This window comes from Aquarana catesbeiana, linkage group LG06, assembly GCF_042186555.1.
Source record: "Aquarana catesbeiana isolate 2022-GZ linkage group LG06, ASM4218655v1, whole genome shotgun sequence".
Taxonomy (NCBI): domain Eukaryota; kingdom Metazoa; phylum Chordata; class Amphibia; order Anura; family Ranidae; genus Aquarana; species Aquarana catesbeiana.
This window is the reverse complement of record NC_133329.1, coordinates 341,917,414-341,937,329: the sequence shown is the minus strand read 5'-3', so window position 1 is coordinate 341,937,329 and position 19,916 is coordinate 341,917,414. Positions and strand designations below refer to the sequence as shown.

At 43.1% G+C, this 19,916-nt stretch overlaps 1 protein-coding gene across 5 annotated transcripts in view; it reads left to right on the top strand.

The window, feature by feature from the left end:
- Nucleotides 1-19,916, top strand: part of MYO3B (myosin IIIB) — a 635,651-nt gene that overhangs the window by 73,767 nt on the left and 541,968 nt on the right. For all 5 annotated transcript variants that reach the window (XM_073633937.1, XM_073633938.1, XM_073633935.1 and 2 more), the window contains exons 4-5: nt 11,123-11,227; nt 15,162-15,261. In XM_073633937.1, the coding sequence (XP_073490038.1) occupies nt 11,123-11,227; nt 15,162-15,261 (205 nt within the window). The remainder of the gene's footprint in view (nt 1-11,122; nt 11,228-15,161; nt 15,262-19,916) is intronic.

Here is a 19,916-nt window from a genome sequence, read left to right as displayed (position 1 = left end):
CCCAGCCACCATGCAACATGATCCAGTGAGAAAGAAAAGGGTGCCTCTCCAGACCAGTGTCTGCAGGTGAAACCCTCTAGAAAATGTCTCTCAATGAGATCTCCTTCAGTCCATTAGGCCAGCACATGCTGAGGCCCAAACAGCAAATCCAGTACACATACTGCATCCTAGGGGCAGCAGCCTGAGGACAATAACAATCTGAGCAGGTTGATAAATGATAATAAATCCAGACATTTATCTTTCCTCCAACCACCATCTGGGTGACCCCTTCTCAGGAATTAGCTTGGGTCTGAAAACATTTTCATAAATTAGTGGTTGATCCTTCTACACTATATTCTGGAAGCTTCCTCTGGAAGCTGGCAGAAGTAATCAACCACTGACTTTAGGGAAACCCTGACCAGACCAAAAAAACAGATACTGTAATTTCTCCACTGAGTACAGTGAAGCCAAAACTAAATTTGGCCTGACTGGGGCAGGGCTCTATATCTTATTTCCTGTAAAAGTTGAGTGTTTTCTCACTCTTTCCTTAATCTCCTGAGCATCCCTATTGGTCATCCATACTTCATATCATATTAAAGGACCAAATGAAAGACAATAGAAGTAAGAGGGGCAGAGCCAAACTTAGCCTTTATAAGAAAAGTCAGGATTTGCATATACTGTAAATATACATTGCCTGTATCTCTGGATCTACGGTTTTGTGATGCAGACAATGAAGGTAATCTGCTTATGTATTTGCTTATATATTTTGTTATTGTATGCTCACTTTGCATTAGTTTGTTCCCCAAGGAGCCTTTGGTCATAATGCCCTTTTAAGCAGAGCATATTATTACATTATGGCAAACTTACCTTGCAAGCAAACCCGTCCAGCACTGTGCTTCCTTGTCGCAGGCATTTCCTCCAGTCTTCCCTCTGAGTGTGGACTCACAGCATGCGTACGGGAGTTAAGTCATCTTGGCAAAGGGCTGTGATGTAAATATAGAGAGAAAATAAAATAAAAGATCTATAGGGTCTCCTGTCATAAAATTCCTACCTGACAGCCTTTTCTGATTTAAACTATATTTAAACCCAATCACTAAAATCTAAAATCATTTTCAATAATTTAAAAACATGTAGTCTTCAATACATGGTGATCCTGGCATGAAAGCCCTTGTTCAGATTCTTCCTGTTATAGAGTGACAGCCCTCTTTCGCTGTCTCCTAGTTGTGGCATGGGTTTTCACCCAAGCTTCCAATAGAGAGTACAAGTCGCTGTTTCAACCGAAGTTAAACGGCCTGGACCACTGTTGTCTGCATTAGAAAACAGTAAAAATGCCATGCAGTCATTGCTGAAGTGCATGTACACTGCAAAGGGCTGCAAAGCAAATGTTGAGGTTGCCATTGCTGATCTCCTTCTAAAAATGCTAGTTGTCCTGCCATCATGCTCGTTGTGTCTCATCAGACACAGCAATGCTCATATTCTGACTTTAAAGCATCACTGACATACATTTTATGTTCAATATAAGCTTATTGAACATTTTGAAGCATACAAAATGCAAAAAAAGAAAGAAGCAATGACATACAACAAAAAAAAAGAGGGGGGGGGGGGGTTGGTACATACACAAAACACATTGCAAACAGAAATTAAATGAATGATCAAATCAAAAGAAAAACAAAGGGGGACAAAACAAAATACAGATAAAGGTATACAGCATAGGGACCAGTGGGAGTGGCACAGAAATCCAAAGAGCTTGTGAACAAGGGCAAGAACAGAAAATGCAATGGCATGAGTATAAGTCCAAGGATATTAACCAGGCGCAAGGGATAAGTTTTCAGTGAATGAAAAAGGCGCCACCATAATGCCAATGGAACGCATTTAATATAGTAATAGGCCAACCCCAAGCCCCTCTGTGGTCCACGGCAAAAAAAAAGGGCGGAGGGATAAGAAGGATAGAAGAGGGGAGGAGAAAAAAGATAGAGCGGAGGGAGAAAGGAAAGAAAAGAGAGAAGCACAGCTCAAGGAGGGCTGCCTTAAGACAGAGGGGAAATCCTCCAAAGAAACTAGGAAAGCTAACCAGCCTTTACCCAGCAAGGAGGTCCTGAAGCTCAGAAGATTCTCTGTACATGTTCCAGGGGAGCCAGCGTTCATGTGTGCCCATTTCTTGTCCCAGGAGTGATTCTGTGTGTTCGAGAGAGTTGGAACATGGGTCGTTCGCCAGTGTAACATACATTTTAAATGCTGTAGTAAAGGAAATCCATAATGAAAGAAATATGGAGGCTGCCATTGCTGATCTCCTTCTAAATAGATTACAGGGCCATTAAAGTTTTTCTAAAGTCAAATGGTTTTATACCTTAATGCATTACCTGTATGAAAAGAAAAGTATGGGATTTTTTTTTTTTTAAATCATACTTACCTACGTGGATGCAGCATTGGACCCCCAAAGGCTCTAAGGCTGAGAACCGAGCAATTAAACATTGCCGATCACCCGGTTATCAGAGCTCCTGGAGCAGAGAGCTTGTGACTGTCAGTAACAGGCTCTCGGCTCTACCCCCCCTCCCCTGCGCTCACTGGAGCGCTGGGCTGTGGAGGGGGCAGGAGTGGCTGGCTCAGGCTCTAAGCGTGTTGTTGAGAGGCTGAGCCAGGTGCTGGTCCAGGCATATGGTCGCGATCTTTCCCCGAGCCTGGACGGAGCCATTGTCTCCTGCTGCTGTCAATCAAATCCAGTGAGGAGGGATCGGGGCACGTAGCTGAGCAGTGCTGTGTGTGTCTATGGATGTACACAGCCTGGCTCAGGAGCGCGCCTGAACATGTTCCCTCATATCACACAGCTTGCTATGGAGTTAGGCTGGGTTCACACTTATGCGAATTGGATGCAGGTTTCCCCGCATTCAACTCACATGACAGGATAGTGTGACCGGCTCTCAGTGGAACAAGTTCACACACCTCCGGCGCAGCCGTGGTCCACATTGTAAAAGGGTCCTGTGCATCTTTGTTTCAGTTCCAAATTCTGGCAAAAAGTTGGACCTGATTCGCACCTGAAATGGAGAACAGGGATGCATGGGACCCCTTGCTGTGGCCACTAGTGTGAACCCTTCCTTACTCACAGAAGAGAAGGAGCGGACAGCGCCGGCAGGGGGACCCCAGAAGAGGAGGTAAGGGTCTGCTCTATGCAATATCCTTGCACAGAACAGGCAAGTATGAATCTCTTTTTTATTTCAGATAAAAAAAATTGGAGCCTTTAATATCACTCTTATGCCCCGTACACACGGTCGGATTTTCCGACGGAAAATGTGTGATAGGACCTTGTTGTCGGAAATTCTGACCGTGTGTAGGCTCCATCACACATTTTCCATCGGATTTTCCGACACACAAAGTTTGAGAGCAGGATATAAAATTTTCCAACAACAAAATCCGTTGCCGGAAATTAAGATCGTGTGTACACAAATCCGACGGACAAAGTGCCACGCATGCTCAGAATAAATAAAGAGATGAAAGCTATTGGCCACTGCCCCGTTTATAGTCCCGACATACGTGTTTTACGTCACCGCATTTAGAACGATCGGATTTTCCGACAACTTTGTGTGACCGTGTGTATGCAAGACAAGTTTGAGCCAACATCCGTCGGAAAAAATCCTAGGATTTTGTTGTCGGAATGTCCAAACAAAGTCCGACCGTGTGTACGGGGCATTAGTAGTGGATGTGTATAGATTATTTTTGGAGAATAAGAATATTTTTAAGTGTCACTTGAATTCCACTTAGCACAGGTCGAGGTCAGGCTGGCCTACAAAATGGCTGTACTAAAGCTCAGAGAAAAAAAATCTCATTGCAAAATAATGGCATATAATTTATAAAAGCTAATGACTCCATGCTTCAGCATCATTTTAACATGGAATTAGAAAACATGCAAAAACATCGAGAGCGACACTACAGGGACTGGAAAAGGATGGTTTAGAAGCTAATGTTGTGGGTAAAAACACATTCACCAGAGTCCTAATCCCTGCTTTTTATCACCTCCTTTGATGTATGGCAGCACACTAATGGAAACGGCTTGCAAGAAGCACTGCTATTCTGAATCAGGATGTTTCATCTCAGCTGCTGGCAGAGCATGCTATCAGGTCTAAGTATAGAGATATGGCTGCTGTCTATTTTATATTGCCTGCCAGTGAAGGCAGCCATGCAGCAAACGCCTCAAATGACTGTAATTTGTTGCCTCATTGTTATCAAGTACATCAATCATTTCCTGCCTGACATTTTCGTCACATGGAGCTAGACTTTCTAAAAATGACACAGATCCGTGAGTTTTTAAAGGGCACATGTCATCCACTTATAATTTCGTATCTGGCATTTTCTCTCTTTTTTTCGCTACCTGTATTCTGTGCCCTTTTTTTTACTTGTTTTCTCTTCATTTCACCCCAGTCTCTTTCTTTATCTCACTTGGCCATCACTGATAACAAATAATGCATGAAGAATGCAGGCTCACTGGCCCTCTACACATAGATTTATATTATTCAGCCTGCAGGCTGAAATAAATCTAACAGATTCCCCAATCTACACTAAGCAGGTCAGATGGGTGAATCTCCCCTGCCAGCTATTGTATTCTGACAGCCAGCACCTGCGTCTGTCAGGATACCTAAACAGTGACTACAGCTGATTGGCTGCAGTCATTGTTTGGCCAACAATTCCCCACCTCGCTCCTTCTATCTTCAAATCATAGTTTGTTAAGCCAAATGATGATGTCAGGGCCACCCACAGACCACATTTAGGAGAAATCAGCATGAATTGGATGAAATTCAATCCATGGATGGTCAGCTATAGTTTGATTAATTTAGACAGTTGAACAAACATCCTCTTTATTACCATCCCCATGAGCCAACATACAGGTAAATCACGTCTGCCTGTAGAGAGGTCAGAGTTTGAAAGGGGGACAGAAATTGGAGCATGCAGGTATGTTTGTCACATTTTCTGGCAAACAATATCCCTGTTCTTGTTACTTTCTTGGCATTGGCAACATATTACATTTTTCCATCTGGCCAGGTGGTATGCCCAGGGCAGGTGTGAAGAGGGGGTTGTAGAGGTTGGGTTTTAGGTACAGGAGGTAAGGGGTAAGCACTATAGCTGGAGAGGTATTGATACGGGTTGGGGATGCTAAAGTGGCTGTAAATCCTTATGTAGCAATATGGACTACCAGCAGAAAGCACTCTACCTTTTAGTGTTCCTAGACATCGCTTGCCCTTTTGGTAATCATTGCAACCAGTGACCTCATATTTGTGTGCCCAACAAAGTGAATTATGGGACGTATAGTTCTCCTTCAGCGAGTTGCTTCGCACCCATGTACCTTAAGACTACACATCCCAGGGATCTTTGCTGTAACATGAAGATTGCTGAGAGTAGCTATAAAAGGAGCGAAAGGCCCGTATGGAGGTCTCTTCCTCCTGGGCCTGACGCCAGACGGACCTCTCTGTGCAACAGGGAGAGGGGTCGTGGCCTATCACGCAGAGTCTTACTTCCAACCCGAGGCCTAAGGGGCCTAGCTCTGTTACACGCTGTTGGACATCCTGTCGCCAACATAATTTGGATTGCCTGCTTGTCGGTGTGGGTGCGTGTGGCAAGCTTCACTTCAGGAGACTTAGACAGCAGATCCGCTGTACGAGTGCCGCTACACAAGTTCCTGTCCAGAAGACATCGTATCGAGTTGGTCGTTGGTGAGTGGGCAAATTGCTCGACCTTTATCTATTCATTGTCATCATTACAGTGACACTTTGCACTGACATCTTTACCTCAAGAACACTTTACTGCATTGCTTGAACACTGTGCTCAGACACCTTTAGATCTTTACCACTAGGAATCTATTGCCTTCATTATACCCAAATGGATTACAGTTAACAAGCTCCAAATAGCTGGCAAAGAACATCAGATCTGCAATGTGGAACTCTTTTGCCATTACTTTTAGGATGGCCCTATATTGCTTTTTGTAGACCCGCTCCTTTCATTAGGATAGCATAGGCTGGCTAGATTACATCTTTCTCAGTGTGGCCGCATAAGTAGTTAACTGAAACATCCACTAGGAGGTGACCTCTGATCAAAAAGGCAGTGATCGTATATGTATATAATATTGTTGTTGCTGAACAATCGTCTTGTGTCTTTGGGAGGAATTTGTTTGCTGAGTTGGCGCTGTTATCTCGGCTCGGCAGATTTATTACTGCTCTCTTTGAAGTAACTTTCCCTTATTTGGTTCAAATAAAATATTTCAGAATTTAATTATACTGAGTTATTTGATTATTGCCACACAGTGCTACAAGGATGTCTGAACTCAGAGTGTCGTATATACAAAAGTCCAGAATTTGAAAAGCTTGTCTGAGCTGTCAGAAAGGGGAGGGAGCAGAGCTGAAATTACACACTGCAGAGCTTAGAGCTGATTGGAGGGGAAGGACACAATCCTCTTTACACAGAAAAATAGCTGAGTCTATTAATCACAGACTGTGTGCTGAAAATCCCTCCTCTGTCACCTTTTATCTCTTGGTGTCAGAAAAACTTTGTCAAAAGTGATTCTGTTATCATATGACGTCCAGCAGGATAACATGCCGCCGCGCGCCCCCGGGGGCGCGCATCGTGGCGATCGGTGGAGTGGTGTGTCAGCCTGACACACCGCTACACCGATCTTGGTAAAGAGCCTCCGGCGGAGGCTCTTTACCACGTGATCAGCCGTGTCCAATCACGGCTGATCACGCTGTCAATGGGAAGAGCCGTTGATCGGCTCTTCCTCACTTGCGTCTGACAGACGCGAGTAGAGGAGAGCCGATCGGCGGCTCTCCTGGCAGGGGGGGTCTGCGCTGATTGTTTATCAGCGCAGCCCCCCCTCAGATCACCACACTGGACCACCAGGGATGCCACTAGGACCACCAGGGAAGGGGCAACGTGGATGGCCAGGTATGCACCCCATGGCCATCCACATGTGCCCAATCTGTGCCAATCAGTGCCCTCAAATGGGCACTGATTGGCACCATTATGTCACTGATCTGCCCAGTAATGCCCAGATCTGCCCAGAAATGTTTTATCAGTGCCACCTGTCATTGCCCATCGGTGCCACCTGTCATTGCCCATCGGTGCCACCTGTCAGTGCCCATCTGTGCCCATCAGTGCCCACCTATCAGTGCCACACATCAGTGCCACCCATAAGTACCCATCAGTGCCACCCATATGTACCAATCAATGCCACCTACGAGTGCCCATCAGTGCCGCCTATGAGTCCCCATCGGTGCCACCTATGAGTGCCCATCAGTGCTGCATACCAGTGCCACCTATCAGTGCCCATCAGTGCCACCTATCAGTGCCCATCATCAGTGCCCGTTAGTGCCACCTCATCAGTGCCACCTCATTGGTGCCTCCTCATCAGTGCCCATCAGTGCAGCCATATCAGTGCCCATCATTGAAGGAGAAAGCGTACTTATTTACAAAAAATTTTAACAGAAACAAAGAAAAACGTGTCTTTTTTTTCGAAATTTTCATTTCTTTTTTTATTTGTTGCGCAAAAAATAAAAACCGCAGAGGTGATCAAATACCACCAAAAGAAAGCTCTATTTGTGGGAACAAAATGATAAAAAATTTGTTTGGGTACAGTGTAGCATGACCTCGCAATTGTCATTCAAATTTCGACAGCACTGAAAGGTGAAAATTGGCCTGGGCGGGAAGGTGTCTAAGTGCCTGGTATTGAAGTGGTTAAAGCGGGAGTCGGCGACCAATCCTTTTTTTTTTTTTTTTAGGTCATTGAGACACGTTGCTAATCCCAAAATAATACTCACAGTTTGGGTGTAATATTTCCGCCTCTGTCTGTTTTCGTACTGAAGAATAACTTAAAAAATGTGATGCTGGCTGTTTCCATTTTGCTTGTGGGCATGTGAAGCCCACAAGCATTGATTTCCGGGATGCGGTGAATGCTGTTCATTCACAGCTTGTTCACAAGCATGATCATTGTTTCAGCACTGAATCTTGGGAAGCCTGACACTAAGCTCCCAGGAGACAGTGCGGCGCCGGGGAAAGGCAATAAACACGCCAACTCCCATGGGAGGAGAGACAGGAAGTGCCACAATAAAGTATAATATAAAGGTAATTACAGTGATAAAAAAATGTTCGTGTGGCATTTGAAAATCTATGCGTTTAACTGAAGGGAGTAAGATTAAGTAAAAAATTTGAGTGGAACCCCGCTTTAATAGTGTCTGTGTAAATTGATTCTTGTTTGTAATTTCTGTCCTGTTTCGCTAATGTAAGGTCCCTGATTGCGTTTTTTGCATTGGATGAGGTACACCGCATTACTGGAGGAATAGCTGTATGATCCTGTAATAATAAAATTTCCCTTTTGTATGTGTGACTCTTTTTAATAGATTGATTATTGCAAGGCTTGGTTCCTTTATTTGGCTCCTTTTTTGTGACTTCATAATCAGAATGAAGTTTCCTACTGATTAGTTTATATCTGAGGTTGGTTTGTTGCCTGAAATCCAGCACTTGAGGTTGTTAAAATATTTATTTCAGTGTTTCATCATCTGTTATGATGGATTGCAAATCTTTGATTATCTTTCTTATCCCTTCTTGTGCTGGATTATATGTGGTTACTAAAGGTACGTGGTTCTCCTTGTATTGTAGATTTTCTCTTCAGGTTTTCAGTGCATTGTTTATGCTTGTATTGATGGTTTTATCCTTGTAACCTTTTTTATGGAAGGAGTCTTCTAGTATTCTGAGATTTTTTATTTATTTAAGGTACTTATATAGCGCCATCAATTTACGCAGCGCTTTACATATACATTGTACATTCACATCAGTCCCTACCCTCAAGGAGCTTACAATCTAAGGTCCCTAACTCACATTCATACCTACTAGGGACAATTTAGACAGGATCCAATTAACCTACCAGCATGTCTTTGGAGTGTGGGAGGAAACCAGAGTACCCAGAGGAAACCCACGCAGGGAGAACATGCAAACTCCAGGCAGGTAGTGTCGTGGTTGGGATTTGAACCAGTGACCCTTCTTACTGCTAGGCGAAAGTGCTATCCACTACACCACTGTGCCGCCCTGAGATGTTTACTTCTGTTTTTTGAGTCCAAGCAAATTTGGTGGTATCTGATGGCCTTTAGTTTGATTGATGGGTGAAACATGTTGATCAATGAGTACTTTTTTTTGGTTTTCTTCACGTTCTGTCCATATGATAAAATTATCATCATTATAGCGATAGTATCAGTATGGTTTTGTTGTGGGATGTTAAGGAATTTGTCCTTCAGGTCAGCCATAAATAAGTTACATATTGAAGTGCCATTTTATTTCCCATAGCAGTATCCATACACTGAAGATAGATGTCATTATTGAAAGTGAAGTAGTTGTGTGTAAGAATGTTTATAAATAAGTGCTCCTGCGCTATAATTTTAGGTGTTTGAGATGATTAACTGCAGCAGACACCGATTAGCTAATCTGTGGCTAAAGGAGTGATATTATATGTGGTATTGGTGTTGCGCTGTTAGATACTATGTGAATGAATAATATATAAATACGTACAATGTAAGTCAATAAAAACAATGTAAAAAAATCAAAGACAAATTATATACAATAATAATTAATGTGCAATCCAATATAAAATTCCAACTTGAAGTCAATACAGAAAATTGTGTAAACACAAATTTGTGCAAATGCACCAATAAATGTTAAAATGAAATATTTCATGCATATACATAAACAATTTTTAATGTGATCAGTGCTATGAAGTAAATGAACAAATGAAAATATAAAACAGTAATGCGACTTAAATATATCCACTAGGGGTGCAACGGATCATCATCGATCCGTGATCCGATCTGCAGAGGTTGATCTGTATGGGACACCCGCGATCCGTGGAGCGCTCTGTGGCCTCGCCCATAGGAAAGGCCGCGGCTTTGGCCTAGCTCTGGTACACCCGGTGGCCGTTTAGCGCGTGTTCGATGGAGCGATCACTTGTAACAAACCGGCGTCATGTCATGACGCTGGTTCCTCTCTCTCCCCTCTGTGTACTGATCTGTACAGTGGAGGGGAGAGATCAGATGGCAGCAGTGCCAATACTCTGCAATGCCCTGCCAATACTCTGCAATGCCCTGCCAATACTCTGCAATGCCCTGCTGCAATACCCTGCTGCAATGCCCTGACAATACTCTGCAATGCCCTGACAATACTCTGCAATGCCCTGACAATACTCTGCAATGCCCTGCCAATAGTCTGCCATACCCTGCCAATACTCTGCCATACCCTGCCAATACCCTGTCAATACTCTGCCAATACTCTGCCAATACTCTGCCAATATACCCGCCAATACTCTGCCAATATACCCAATACCCTGCCAATATACCCGCCAATACCCTGCCAATATACTCTGCCAATATACTCTGCCAATACTCTGCCAATACTCTGCCAATACTCTGCCAATAGGGAGATTGTGGATATTACAGTGGGGGAGATTTTTTTTTTGTTGATCCGAACCGTGAGTTTTTTGATCCGTTGCACCCCTAATATCCACCAATGTACTGTGACTGTAGTGCAATCAATTAAAAAATAATACAAACAACTGTGAGCCAATTGAGTCCATATGCAACATTCCATGTACTCTGCTGTGGTGCTGTAACTGACTGGTGTATCCCTTCACTGTTCAGAGTGGGTGAATAAATAGTGTCTGTTCTTTCAAGTGATGTGACACCTATGTGATTCATAGCCTCTCACCTTACTGGTGTAAGTTAACAGCATGTATTGGTACTGCATCACATATTTTTTTAAAGGAATGCTATAGCTCTACTTTAAATTAACTATCAAACATTTCTAAAAAATGTGAAATATTTATGAAAAAAAAAGCAATCTAGATACATTTTCTTGCCTGGAGTACAAAACTGAAGTTCTTTTATAAACGGCTAGATTTCATTATTTCTAAAATGTAATATGCTACATAAGTAAAGTGAATGTAATTATTTTTATGATGTCTGCATACTAGTGGATTGAATATGTAGACTATTATGGACTTCATTGATCTGAAACGTCAGTCATTTGTATAGTTATAATTCTGCAAAAATGCAATGACTTGACTTGAATGCCAGCAAATGAACTATACCTTATTCTAAATGAAATTGTAATGTGTTTTGTATAGCTGTGTAATGGTGGATCTGTTACCGATCTGGTGAAAAGCATACGGAATTGTGGACAAAGACTGGATGAAGCCATTATCTCCTACATTCTATATGGTGCCTTACTGGTAAGAAGGTTTATATAATATAGAGCAGCACTGTACAGCCTCTGGCAGGATGATGTGTGAGAGCGGGTGCAAAAATACACCACATATCTACAGTATATAAATGTATTACATTAAGCTGGCCATACACTGAGCAAATTTTGTCCAGCCAAAATTCATTCAGTGGGTAGCTATGCTATCCTCGCTCCATTTAGCATAATTCAATTGTTCAATTGCCTTTTGTTGAAATTTCCAGCAAAAGAGCATCCAATCAGATGCAGCAGCTGTTCAGGTATTCTGGCCCCTGTCACCAGTGCCTGTCAGAATACAATAGCACAGCACAGGAATTCATCCATCTTCGCTGTTTATCCTGAATGGACAGGTCTAACAGGGTATGGCTAGCTTAAAACTCTAGTATAACAGGTTTTGTAGATGTATACATTTTTATGTTACATTAAAGCCTAACTCCATGTTTAATGAATTTTAAATAGTTTGTTTGGACCAAGCTAGTTCAAACGACAAATTTCCTGCACAAACACATGCAGCACTTCTCAGCGGTATATAAACTGTATGTGGCATCAGCAGCAGGGTGGGGACTTTCTGTCCTGCTCCAGAAACAAAATAGAATCAGGCTGAGCTCTTCTCAGCCGTTCATAGGAAGCCTTGTAATTTCTGAATGAATACAAAGCTTCCACTGATTGGCGGAGGCAGAGATTGTGATATCATTCACCCACCTCTTTGCCTCAGCCAATCAGAGGAAGTCTTGTATTTATTCATAAAATGCAAAGTTTTCTGTGAATGGCTGAGTGGCAGTCAGCCTGACTCAATTTAGCCTTGGGAGCACTGATGGAACACAGCACTGTATACTGTTTGCAGCTGGGGCTACATTCACTTCATACAGCAATGACAATGTCACAATAACCCCTAACGCAGGTGGTCAGACACTCTAGCTGGCTACTGTGTTCTTCACCTATAGCAGCCCCCTTTCCCAACTCGCAAGCATGTCTACTGATACTCAGTTGCCCTTAGGACTTATACACAAGGCTATAGTGCCTGGCCACCACGCCAGGGCAGGTGCGAACTGAGCAAAGCGAACAGGTACTTGCGGTAGGCAGAGTGGTTCAATGACAGTCCCGGTAAAAGACAGGCAGAGTTCAGAGAATAGCCTATATCCGATCCGAGGTCATACACAGGGAAATACAATTTAGCAGAGCAGGCCAGACAAACAGGCAGCTTGATCAGGTATTGCACATGCTATCACAAGCCTGAGACTGCAGGCTTGGCTGGCTTTTATCAGGTTTGGTCTCCACCCAGAGTCTGGCCACAATTAATCACCTTGCAGGTGGACAGACAAGGAGAATGCCGCAGCCAAAACCAGGATTCTGGAACCATCAGCTATGATGGAGCAGGAGTGCATACACTCCTGACAGACAGACACTGCATGTGTTAGTGAAGAAAGTAGTTAGTTTGAACCAGCTTGGCCCAAACAATCTATTTAAAGTTTACTAAAATCTGTGGTTAGCCATTTAAAGCCATTGGTGCTGGTCTTTTTGTATCGTTCTCTATAGATCAGTGCTAGACATAAGCCGAGGAAAAAAGGAATAGTTTGGACTCTCCTTTCTGCTCCCTTCCCCCCTCCTCTATGCATGTTCAAGAAAGGAGGCTGACAGCACCATGTCAAGCAATAGAGCCGAGCAAGTCGGCTCTTTATTTAACCGCTTGCCGCCCGCCGGCTGTCATATGACGGCCAGTTGGCACAGCTCTCGTTCTGGGAGGGCGTCATATGACGCCCTCACCTTCCCTACCCACCAAGTAGGTGCAATCGTGCACGCCCGCCGTGTCACTGGGCACCCAATGTGCGCGCCCGGCGGCCGCGATGTCGGGCACACGCGATTGCCCGGTAACACGGCAGGACGTGGATCTGTGTGTGTAAACACACAGATCCACGTCCTGTCAGAGAGGAGAGAAGACTGATCTGTGTTCTCAGTACAGAGCAACACAGATCAGGTCTCCTCCCCTTGTGAGTCCCCTCCCCCTATAGTTAGAAACATTCCCTAGGAACACAGTTAACCCCTCGATCACCCCCTAGTGTTAACCCCTTTCCTGCCAGTCATATTTACACAGTTACTCAATGCATTTTTATAGCACGGATCGCTGTATAAATGTGAATGGTCCCAAAAATGTGTCAAAAGTTTCCGATGTGTCCGCCACAAAATCGCAGTCACAATAAAAATCGCAGATCGCTGCCATTACTAGTAAAAAAAAATAATAAAAATGCTATAAATCTATCCCCTATTTTGTAGACGCTATAACTTTTGCGCAAACCAATCAATATACGCTTATTGCGATTTTTTTTTAACAAAAATATGTAGAAGAATAAGTATCGGCCTAAACTGAGGAAAAAATTTGTTTAAAAAAAAAATGGATTTATTATAACAAAAAGTAAAAAATATTGTGTTTTTTTTCAAACTTGTCCCTCTTCTTTTGTTTATAGCGCAAAAAATAAAAACCGCAGATGTGATCAAATACCACCAAAATAATGCTCTATTTGTGGAGAAAAAACAATAAAAATTTCATTTGGGTACAGTGTTGCATGACCGCGCAATTGTCATTCAAAGTGTGACAGCGCTGAAAGCTGAAAAATGGCTTGGGCAGGAAGGGGGTTAAAATGCCCTGTATTGAGATAGTTAAAGTAAAATGCAATTAGGAATTTTTCATCAATGTTTAATCAATATATCATCAATATATCTTCTGGATTAAATTGTCTGTGAAATATCATTCCTCCTGTGGCAGTAGCAGGAATCTCAGTGGTCCTGCATTATTTTATCTAATGTAAAATACATTTAAAGTGTATCTAAAACTAAAGGAAGTGGGGCTTGCTAACTGGGAGTTTTTCCACCAGTCTTCCAAAGGTGGCCCCAAATAGTCTACAGGCATGACAAAAAAATGAATGCACATTTTACACTGTAGCGCAGTTTTTCAATATCTACAGGGGCCCCTTGACTGCATAGGCTATTTTTTTTTTTGTAAAAGGTTAACTTAGTCTTTAAAGCAGATCTTCACCCGCAGGAAAGACTTCCCTCCTATCCATCCCTCCACCCCTTCACTACCAGAATAGGGCTGTCTTTTTTTTTTTTTATTTACTTTTTTTGGTAAAAAAAAAAGTGCTCCCCCCCCCCCGTACATCAGTTGCCTGGGCGAATGATATGTACTGTCCTCCCTTTCCCTCCTGGACATCACATATCCTAGGGGGCATAGTGCTTCATTCAGAAAGGAGGAGGGGGAAAGCCTAGCACCGCATCATCTGGAAGTGCAACGCATGAACCAGCTGGAGCTGGCAGGCCTCTTGATGTCAAAATCAACATTGTGGCGCAGGACCGAGAGGTGGCAGAATATAAGAGGACCTTAGGGGGACAAAGCTGGATCCTCTGGGTGGGTGAGTACTGAAATGTGTACAACGGGCCACCAGGTAAGCGGTACAGGGGGAAAAAAAGGGGGGGGGGCAAAGATCTGCTTTACATTAGTGGAGCTCCTTGTGCAAATGTAAAAGGTGAATTTAGCCTTTAAATATCCCACCAGCTTCTGCAAACTTAGTCTTGAGTTGACTAACCCTTTAAAAACTGCCCAAAGTTAGTCCTTTGTTAAACGCTACAAAAACCAGAAGATTTGGAGAGCCCTTTCACGTTGGGGCATGCTGGCACTTGGAGTTCTGCTAGTTGCTAAACCATCTTCTAGCTGACTGGGTCTGTGTGTACCATTTATCTACAACTTGTGTGATATCCTGCTAAATTTCACTATAAGGTACCTGTTGTGATCTCAGCAAGGGTGCATCAGTCCTGTGAGTGGCTGGACAGATGTTCCTACTGCTTGAACAATAGACTTACCATTAACATCTTAATAGCAGAGTAATTATATGAGACAGGGGAGTAATTATTATTATTTTTTTTTCATTACATAGGGTCTCCAGCACTTGCACAATAATAGAATCATCCATCGTGACGTGAAAGGGAACAATATACTTCTGACAACAGAAGGAGGAGTCAAGCTGGTTGACTTTGGTAATCGCTGCTTGCCACTTGCTGACTTCCTGCGTGCTGTTTCCCCCTCCTACCAATTTGCTGTCTGTTTTGGAGCTGGAGATGCGCCACAGGTTTTAGCGATAATATTCAGCGGGAAGCTATGGATACTTGGAGTCTAACAGATGGGGCTCCCTCTGAGTTCCTGTCAGATAATCTGTTTTGGGTGGCTGCAGACAATCTAGTTGTAAGCTGTAAAAAAAAAAAAAAAAAGAAGCTTTTTATTTAGCCACTCCATGGCAATCCGCTTGCGTCTATTTCAGGGCTGTCATTCTCTCATTTAAATTCAATATTCCATCTTTTGCATATAAAAAGAAATTACTCATTTCTCACAAATGGTGTTAATAGCCCGGAGCCTAGCTATTCCCTGTGAGCAGAAGGTAAAGTGGTCCTGTGGGTCTGGAAACTAGCGGATCTATTTAATTTGTGATTATTGCAGTTGATGTAAGCCAGGCTGAAATGAAAGCATAAACAAAGGAATGAAACAGAGAGCAAGAGACAGGCGAAAGCAGAGGATTTTCCAGATTTGCAGCTTTTATTCAGATTGGGATTTCAGTTAAGAAAACAAATTGGACCTTTCTTATTAAGGAGAAGAGCTGAGATGAGAAAGTGGCACTTACCTATTCTAAAAAATGATCTTTAATTGTTCTGATTGGTTTGAGGTCATGAAAGGTAAAACCTGATTTCCTATTTTGTTTTACTGCAATTTGTATGAGTGCCTTGAAAAAGTATTCACACCCCTTGAAATTTTCCACATTTTGTCATGTTACAACCAAATACGTAAATGTATTTTATTGGGATTTTATGTGATAGACCAACACAAAGTGGCACATAATCGTGAAGTGGAAGGAAAATGATAAATGGTTTTCAACTATTTTTACAAATAAACATCTGAAAAGCTTGGCGTGCATTTGTATTCAGCCCCTTTTACTCTGATACCTCTAACTAAAATCTAGTGGAACCAATTGCCTTCAGAAGTCACCTAATTAGTAAATATAGTCCACCTGTGTGTATTTTAATCTCAGTATAAATACATCTGTTCTGTGAAGCCCTGAACAAACAGTGTCATGAAGGCCAAGGAACACACCAGACAGGTCAGAGGTAACATAAAGAAAATTAAAGCAGGGTTAAGCTATAGAAAAATATCCCAAGCTTTGAACATCTCATGGAGCACTTTTCAATCCATCTTTCGAAAATGGAAATATGGCACAGTATGGCACAACTGCAAACCTACCAAGACATGGCCGTCCACCTAAACTAAGTATAACTAATCAGTGCAGCGCTAAATTAATAACTAAAAACAATCAATGGATGAAAAGTCCATAAGCTCGTATGTAAAAAACACACATGTAGATAGAAAGGCACACAGACGTCAGCGGTGACAAAGGGTGCTTCATGCAAAAGTTTGAGGTGCTCCTTGGTCCGTGCTCACACCATTTGTTTAGCCAAACTGCTCACCTTGCATAATAGACCCCTGAGCTAACAGGAAGGTCATAAGAGCTTTCACCACCTCTGGTGGTAATGGTAAACTTGTAGATGGAAGCCGGGCACCTCTCGAACTCCGCAGATAGACCTTGTAACTCTCCCGTGACAACATATAATACAAAGAAAAAATCTAGTGCTCTCTGTATAATTTGCAAAAGGTATCATTTATTAAAAGACGGGTACTCACATAAATAGCACTTAGTCCAAGTGCTAGGATATAAAGCATAAAAAGACTGGTAACAGCAAAGCTGATAAGGTGGCTGTAGTGACATTCAAGGGAACTTCCCTTGAATGTCACTACAGCCACCTTATCAGCTTTGCTGTTACCAGTCTTTTTATGCTTTATATCCTAGCACTTGGACTAAGTGCTATTTATGTGAGTACCCGTCTTTTAATAAATGATACCTTTTGCAAGTTATACAGAGAGCACTAGATTTTTTCTTTGTATTATATGTTGTCACGGGAGAGTTACAAGGTCTATCTGCGGAGTTCGAGAGGTGCCCAGCTTCCATCTACAAGTTTACCATTACCACCAGAGGTGGTGAAAGCTCTTATGACCTTCCTGTTAGCTCAGGGGTCTTTTATGCAAGGTGAGCAGTTTGGCTAAACAAATGGTGTGAGCACGGACCAAGGAGCACCTCAAACTTTTGCATGAAGCACCCTTTGTCACCGCTGACGTCTGTGTGCCTTTCTATCTACATGTGTGTTTTTTACATACGAGCTTATGGACTTTTCATCCATTGATTGTTTTTAGTTATTAATTTAGCGCTGCACTGATTAGTTATACTTAGTTTTAAAAGGGTTTATATATTTGCCTTTAGTGTTCAGCTGCTGGTAGTAGTCACTGAGTTTTGCGCTGACTGTTTGTTTTCGATCGTCCACCTAAACTGACAGACTGGGCAAGGAGAGCATTAACCAGAGAAGCAGCCAAGAGGCCCATGGTAACTCTGGAGGAGCTGCAGAGATCCACAGCTCACGTGGGAGAATCTGTCCACAGGACAACTATTAGTCGTGCACTCCAGAAAATCTGGCCTTTATGGAAAAGTGACAAGAAGAAAGCAATTGTTGAAAGAAAGCCTTAAGAAGTCCCGTTTGCAGTTTTCGAGAAGCCATGTGGGGAACACAGCAAACATGTGGAAGAAGGTGCTCTGGTCAGATGAGACCAAAATTGAACTTTTTGGCCTAAAAGCAAAACGCTATGTGTGGCAGAAAACTAACACTGCACATGACCCTGAACACACCATCCCCACCGTGAAACATGGTGGTGGCAGGATCATGTTGTGGGGATGCTTTTCTTCAGCAGGGACAGGGAAACTGGTCAGAGTTGATAGGACGATGGATGGAGCCAAATACAGGGCAATCTTAGAAGAAAACCTTTAAGAGTCTGCAAAAGACTTGAGACTGGGACGGAGGTTCACCTTCCAGCAGGGCAACAACCCTAAACATACAGCCAGAGCTACAATAGAATGGTTTAGATCAAAGCATATTAATGTGTTAGAATGGCCCAGTCAAAGTCCGGACCTAAATCTAATTGAGAATCTTTAGCAAGACTTAAAAATTGCTGTTCACAGACGTTCTCCATCCAATCTGACAGAGCTTGAGCTATTTTGCAAAGATTCCACTGTCTAGATGTGCAAAGCTGGTAGAGACATACCCAGTGGCGGCCTGTCCATTAGGGGTGCCTGGGCACCGCCCCCTCTATTACGCCACCCCCTATATGCCTAATGGATAGATTCATGCTTAGCATGAATCTATCCATGGCCACTGTAGCCACCCCCTATTCAGGAGTCCGGCCTCTTTTAGGACGCAGGGCGTCTGAATTACAGCAGCTGGTGGGGTTTTTTTATTTAAACACATGATTGGAGCCATAGGCTCTAATAGGCTTCAAAATAGGGTGGACTTGCAGAGCAGAGCATTGCAGAGCCCACCCAGGTGTTAGAAAAGCAAATAAATATTTGCTTTTCTAACACTGAACCGCCTCTCTGCCAATCAGAAAGCGCGGGATAACCCGTCACCTGATTGGCTGAAAGGACAGGTGCTCCTATCGGACGCCTAGCAGGAGGAAAAGCATGGAGGACACAGGAGCTGCCGCCTGAACTGCTGCCTGTCCCACAGCTCGCCGCCATCACCCGATGCCCAACCCGCCTTCAAGATGGGGTAAGTGCCAGTCATACAGCGAGCATGCGGGAGGGTGGGGGTGCTGGGATCACAATGGCTGCATTTGATGGGCATAGTGGCTGCATTTTAAAGGCACAGTGGCTGCATTTCATGAGCACAGTGGCTGCATTTGATGGGTACAGTGGCTGCATTTGATGGGTACAGTGGCTGCATTTGATGGCACAGTGGCTGCATTTGGTGGACACAGTGGCTGCAATTGATGGCACAGTGGCTGCATTTGATGGCACAATGGCTAAAATTGATGGAATAGTGACTGCATTTGATGGGCACAGTGGCTGCATTTGATAGGCACAGTGGCTGCATTTGATAGGCACAGTGGCTGCATTTGATAGGCACAGTGGCTGCATTTGATGGGCACAGTGGCTGCATTTGATGGGCACAGTGGCTGAAATTGATGGCACAGTGGCTGCATTTGATGGACACAGTGGCTGCAATTGATGGTACAGTGGCTGCATTTGATGGGCACAGTGGCTGCAATTGATGGTGTTTTTTTTTCAGTATTTTTCAGAATTTTTCAGTTTGTTTGCGCCCCCCAAAAACTTTGAGCACCAGCCGCCACTGGACATACCCAAAAAGACTTGCAGTTGTAATTGCAGCAAAAGGTGGTTCTACAAAGTATTGACTCAGGCGGGCTCAATACAAATGCACACCACACTTTTCAGATATTTATTTGTAAAAAAAATTGAAAACCATTTATCATTTTCCTTCCACTTCACAATTATGTGCCACTTTGTGTTGGTCTGCCACATAAAATCCCAATAAATTACATTTATGTTTTTGGTTGTAACATGACAAAATGTGGAACATTTCAAGGGTTATGTATACTTTTTCAAGGCACTATAATTGCTCTTTGCAAAGCTTCAGTCCAGTGAATGTGTATTTTGAGTTATTATTGCATTAGCTAAAGTATATTGAAACCAAACTTTTTCAGTTTTGGATAGAGTGGTTGGAGGTTTCATTGTGTCCCTGCCAGG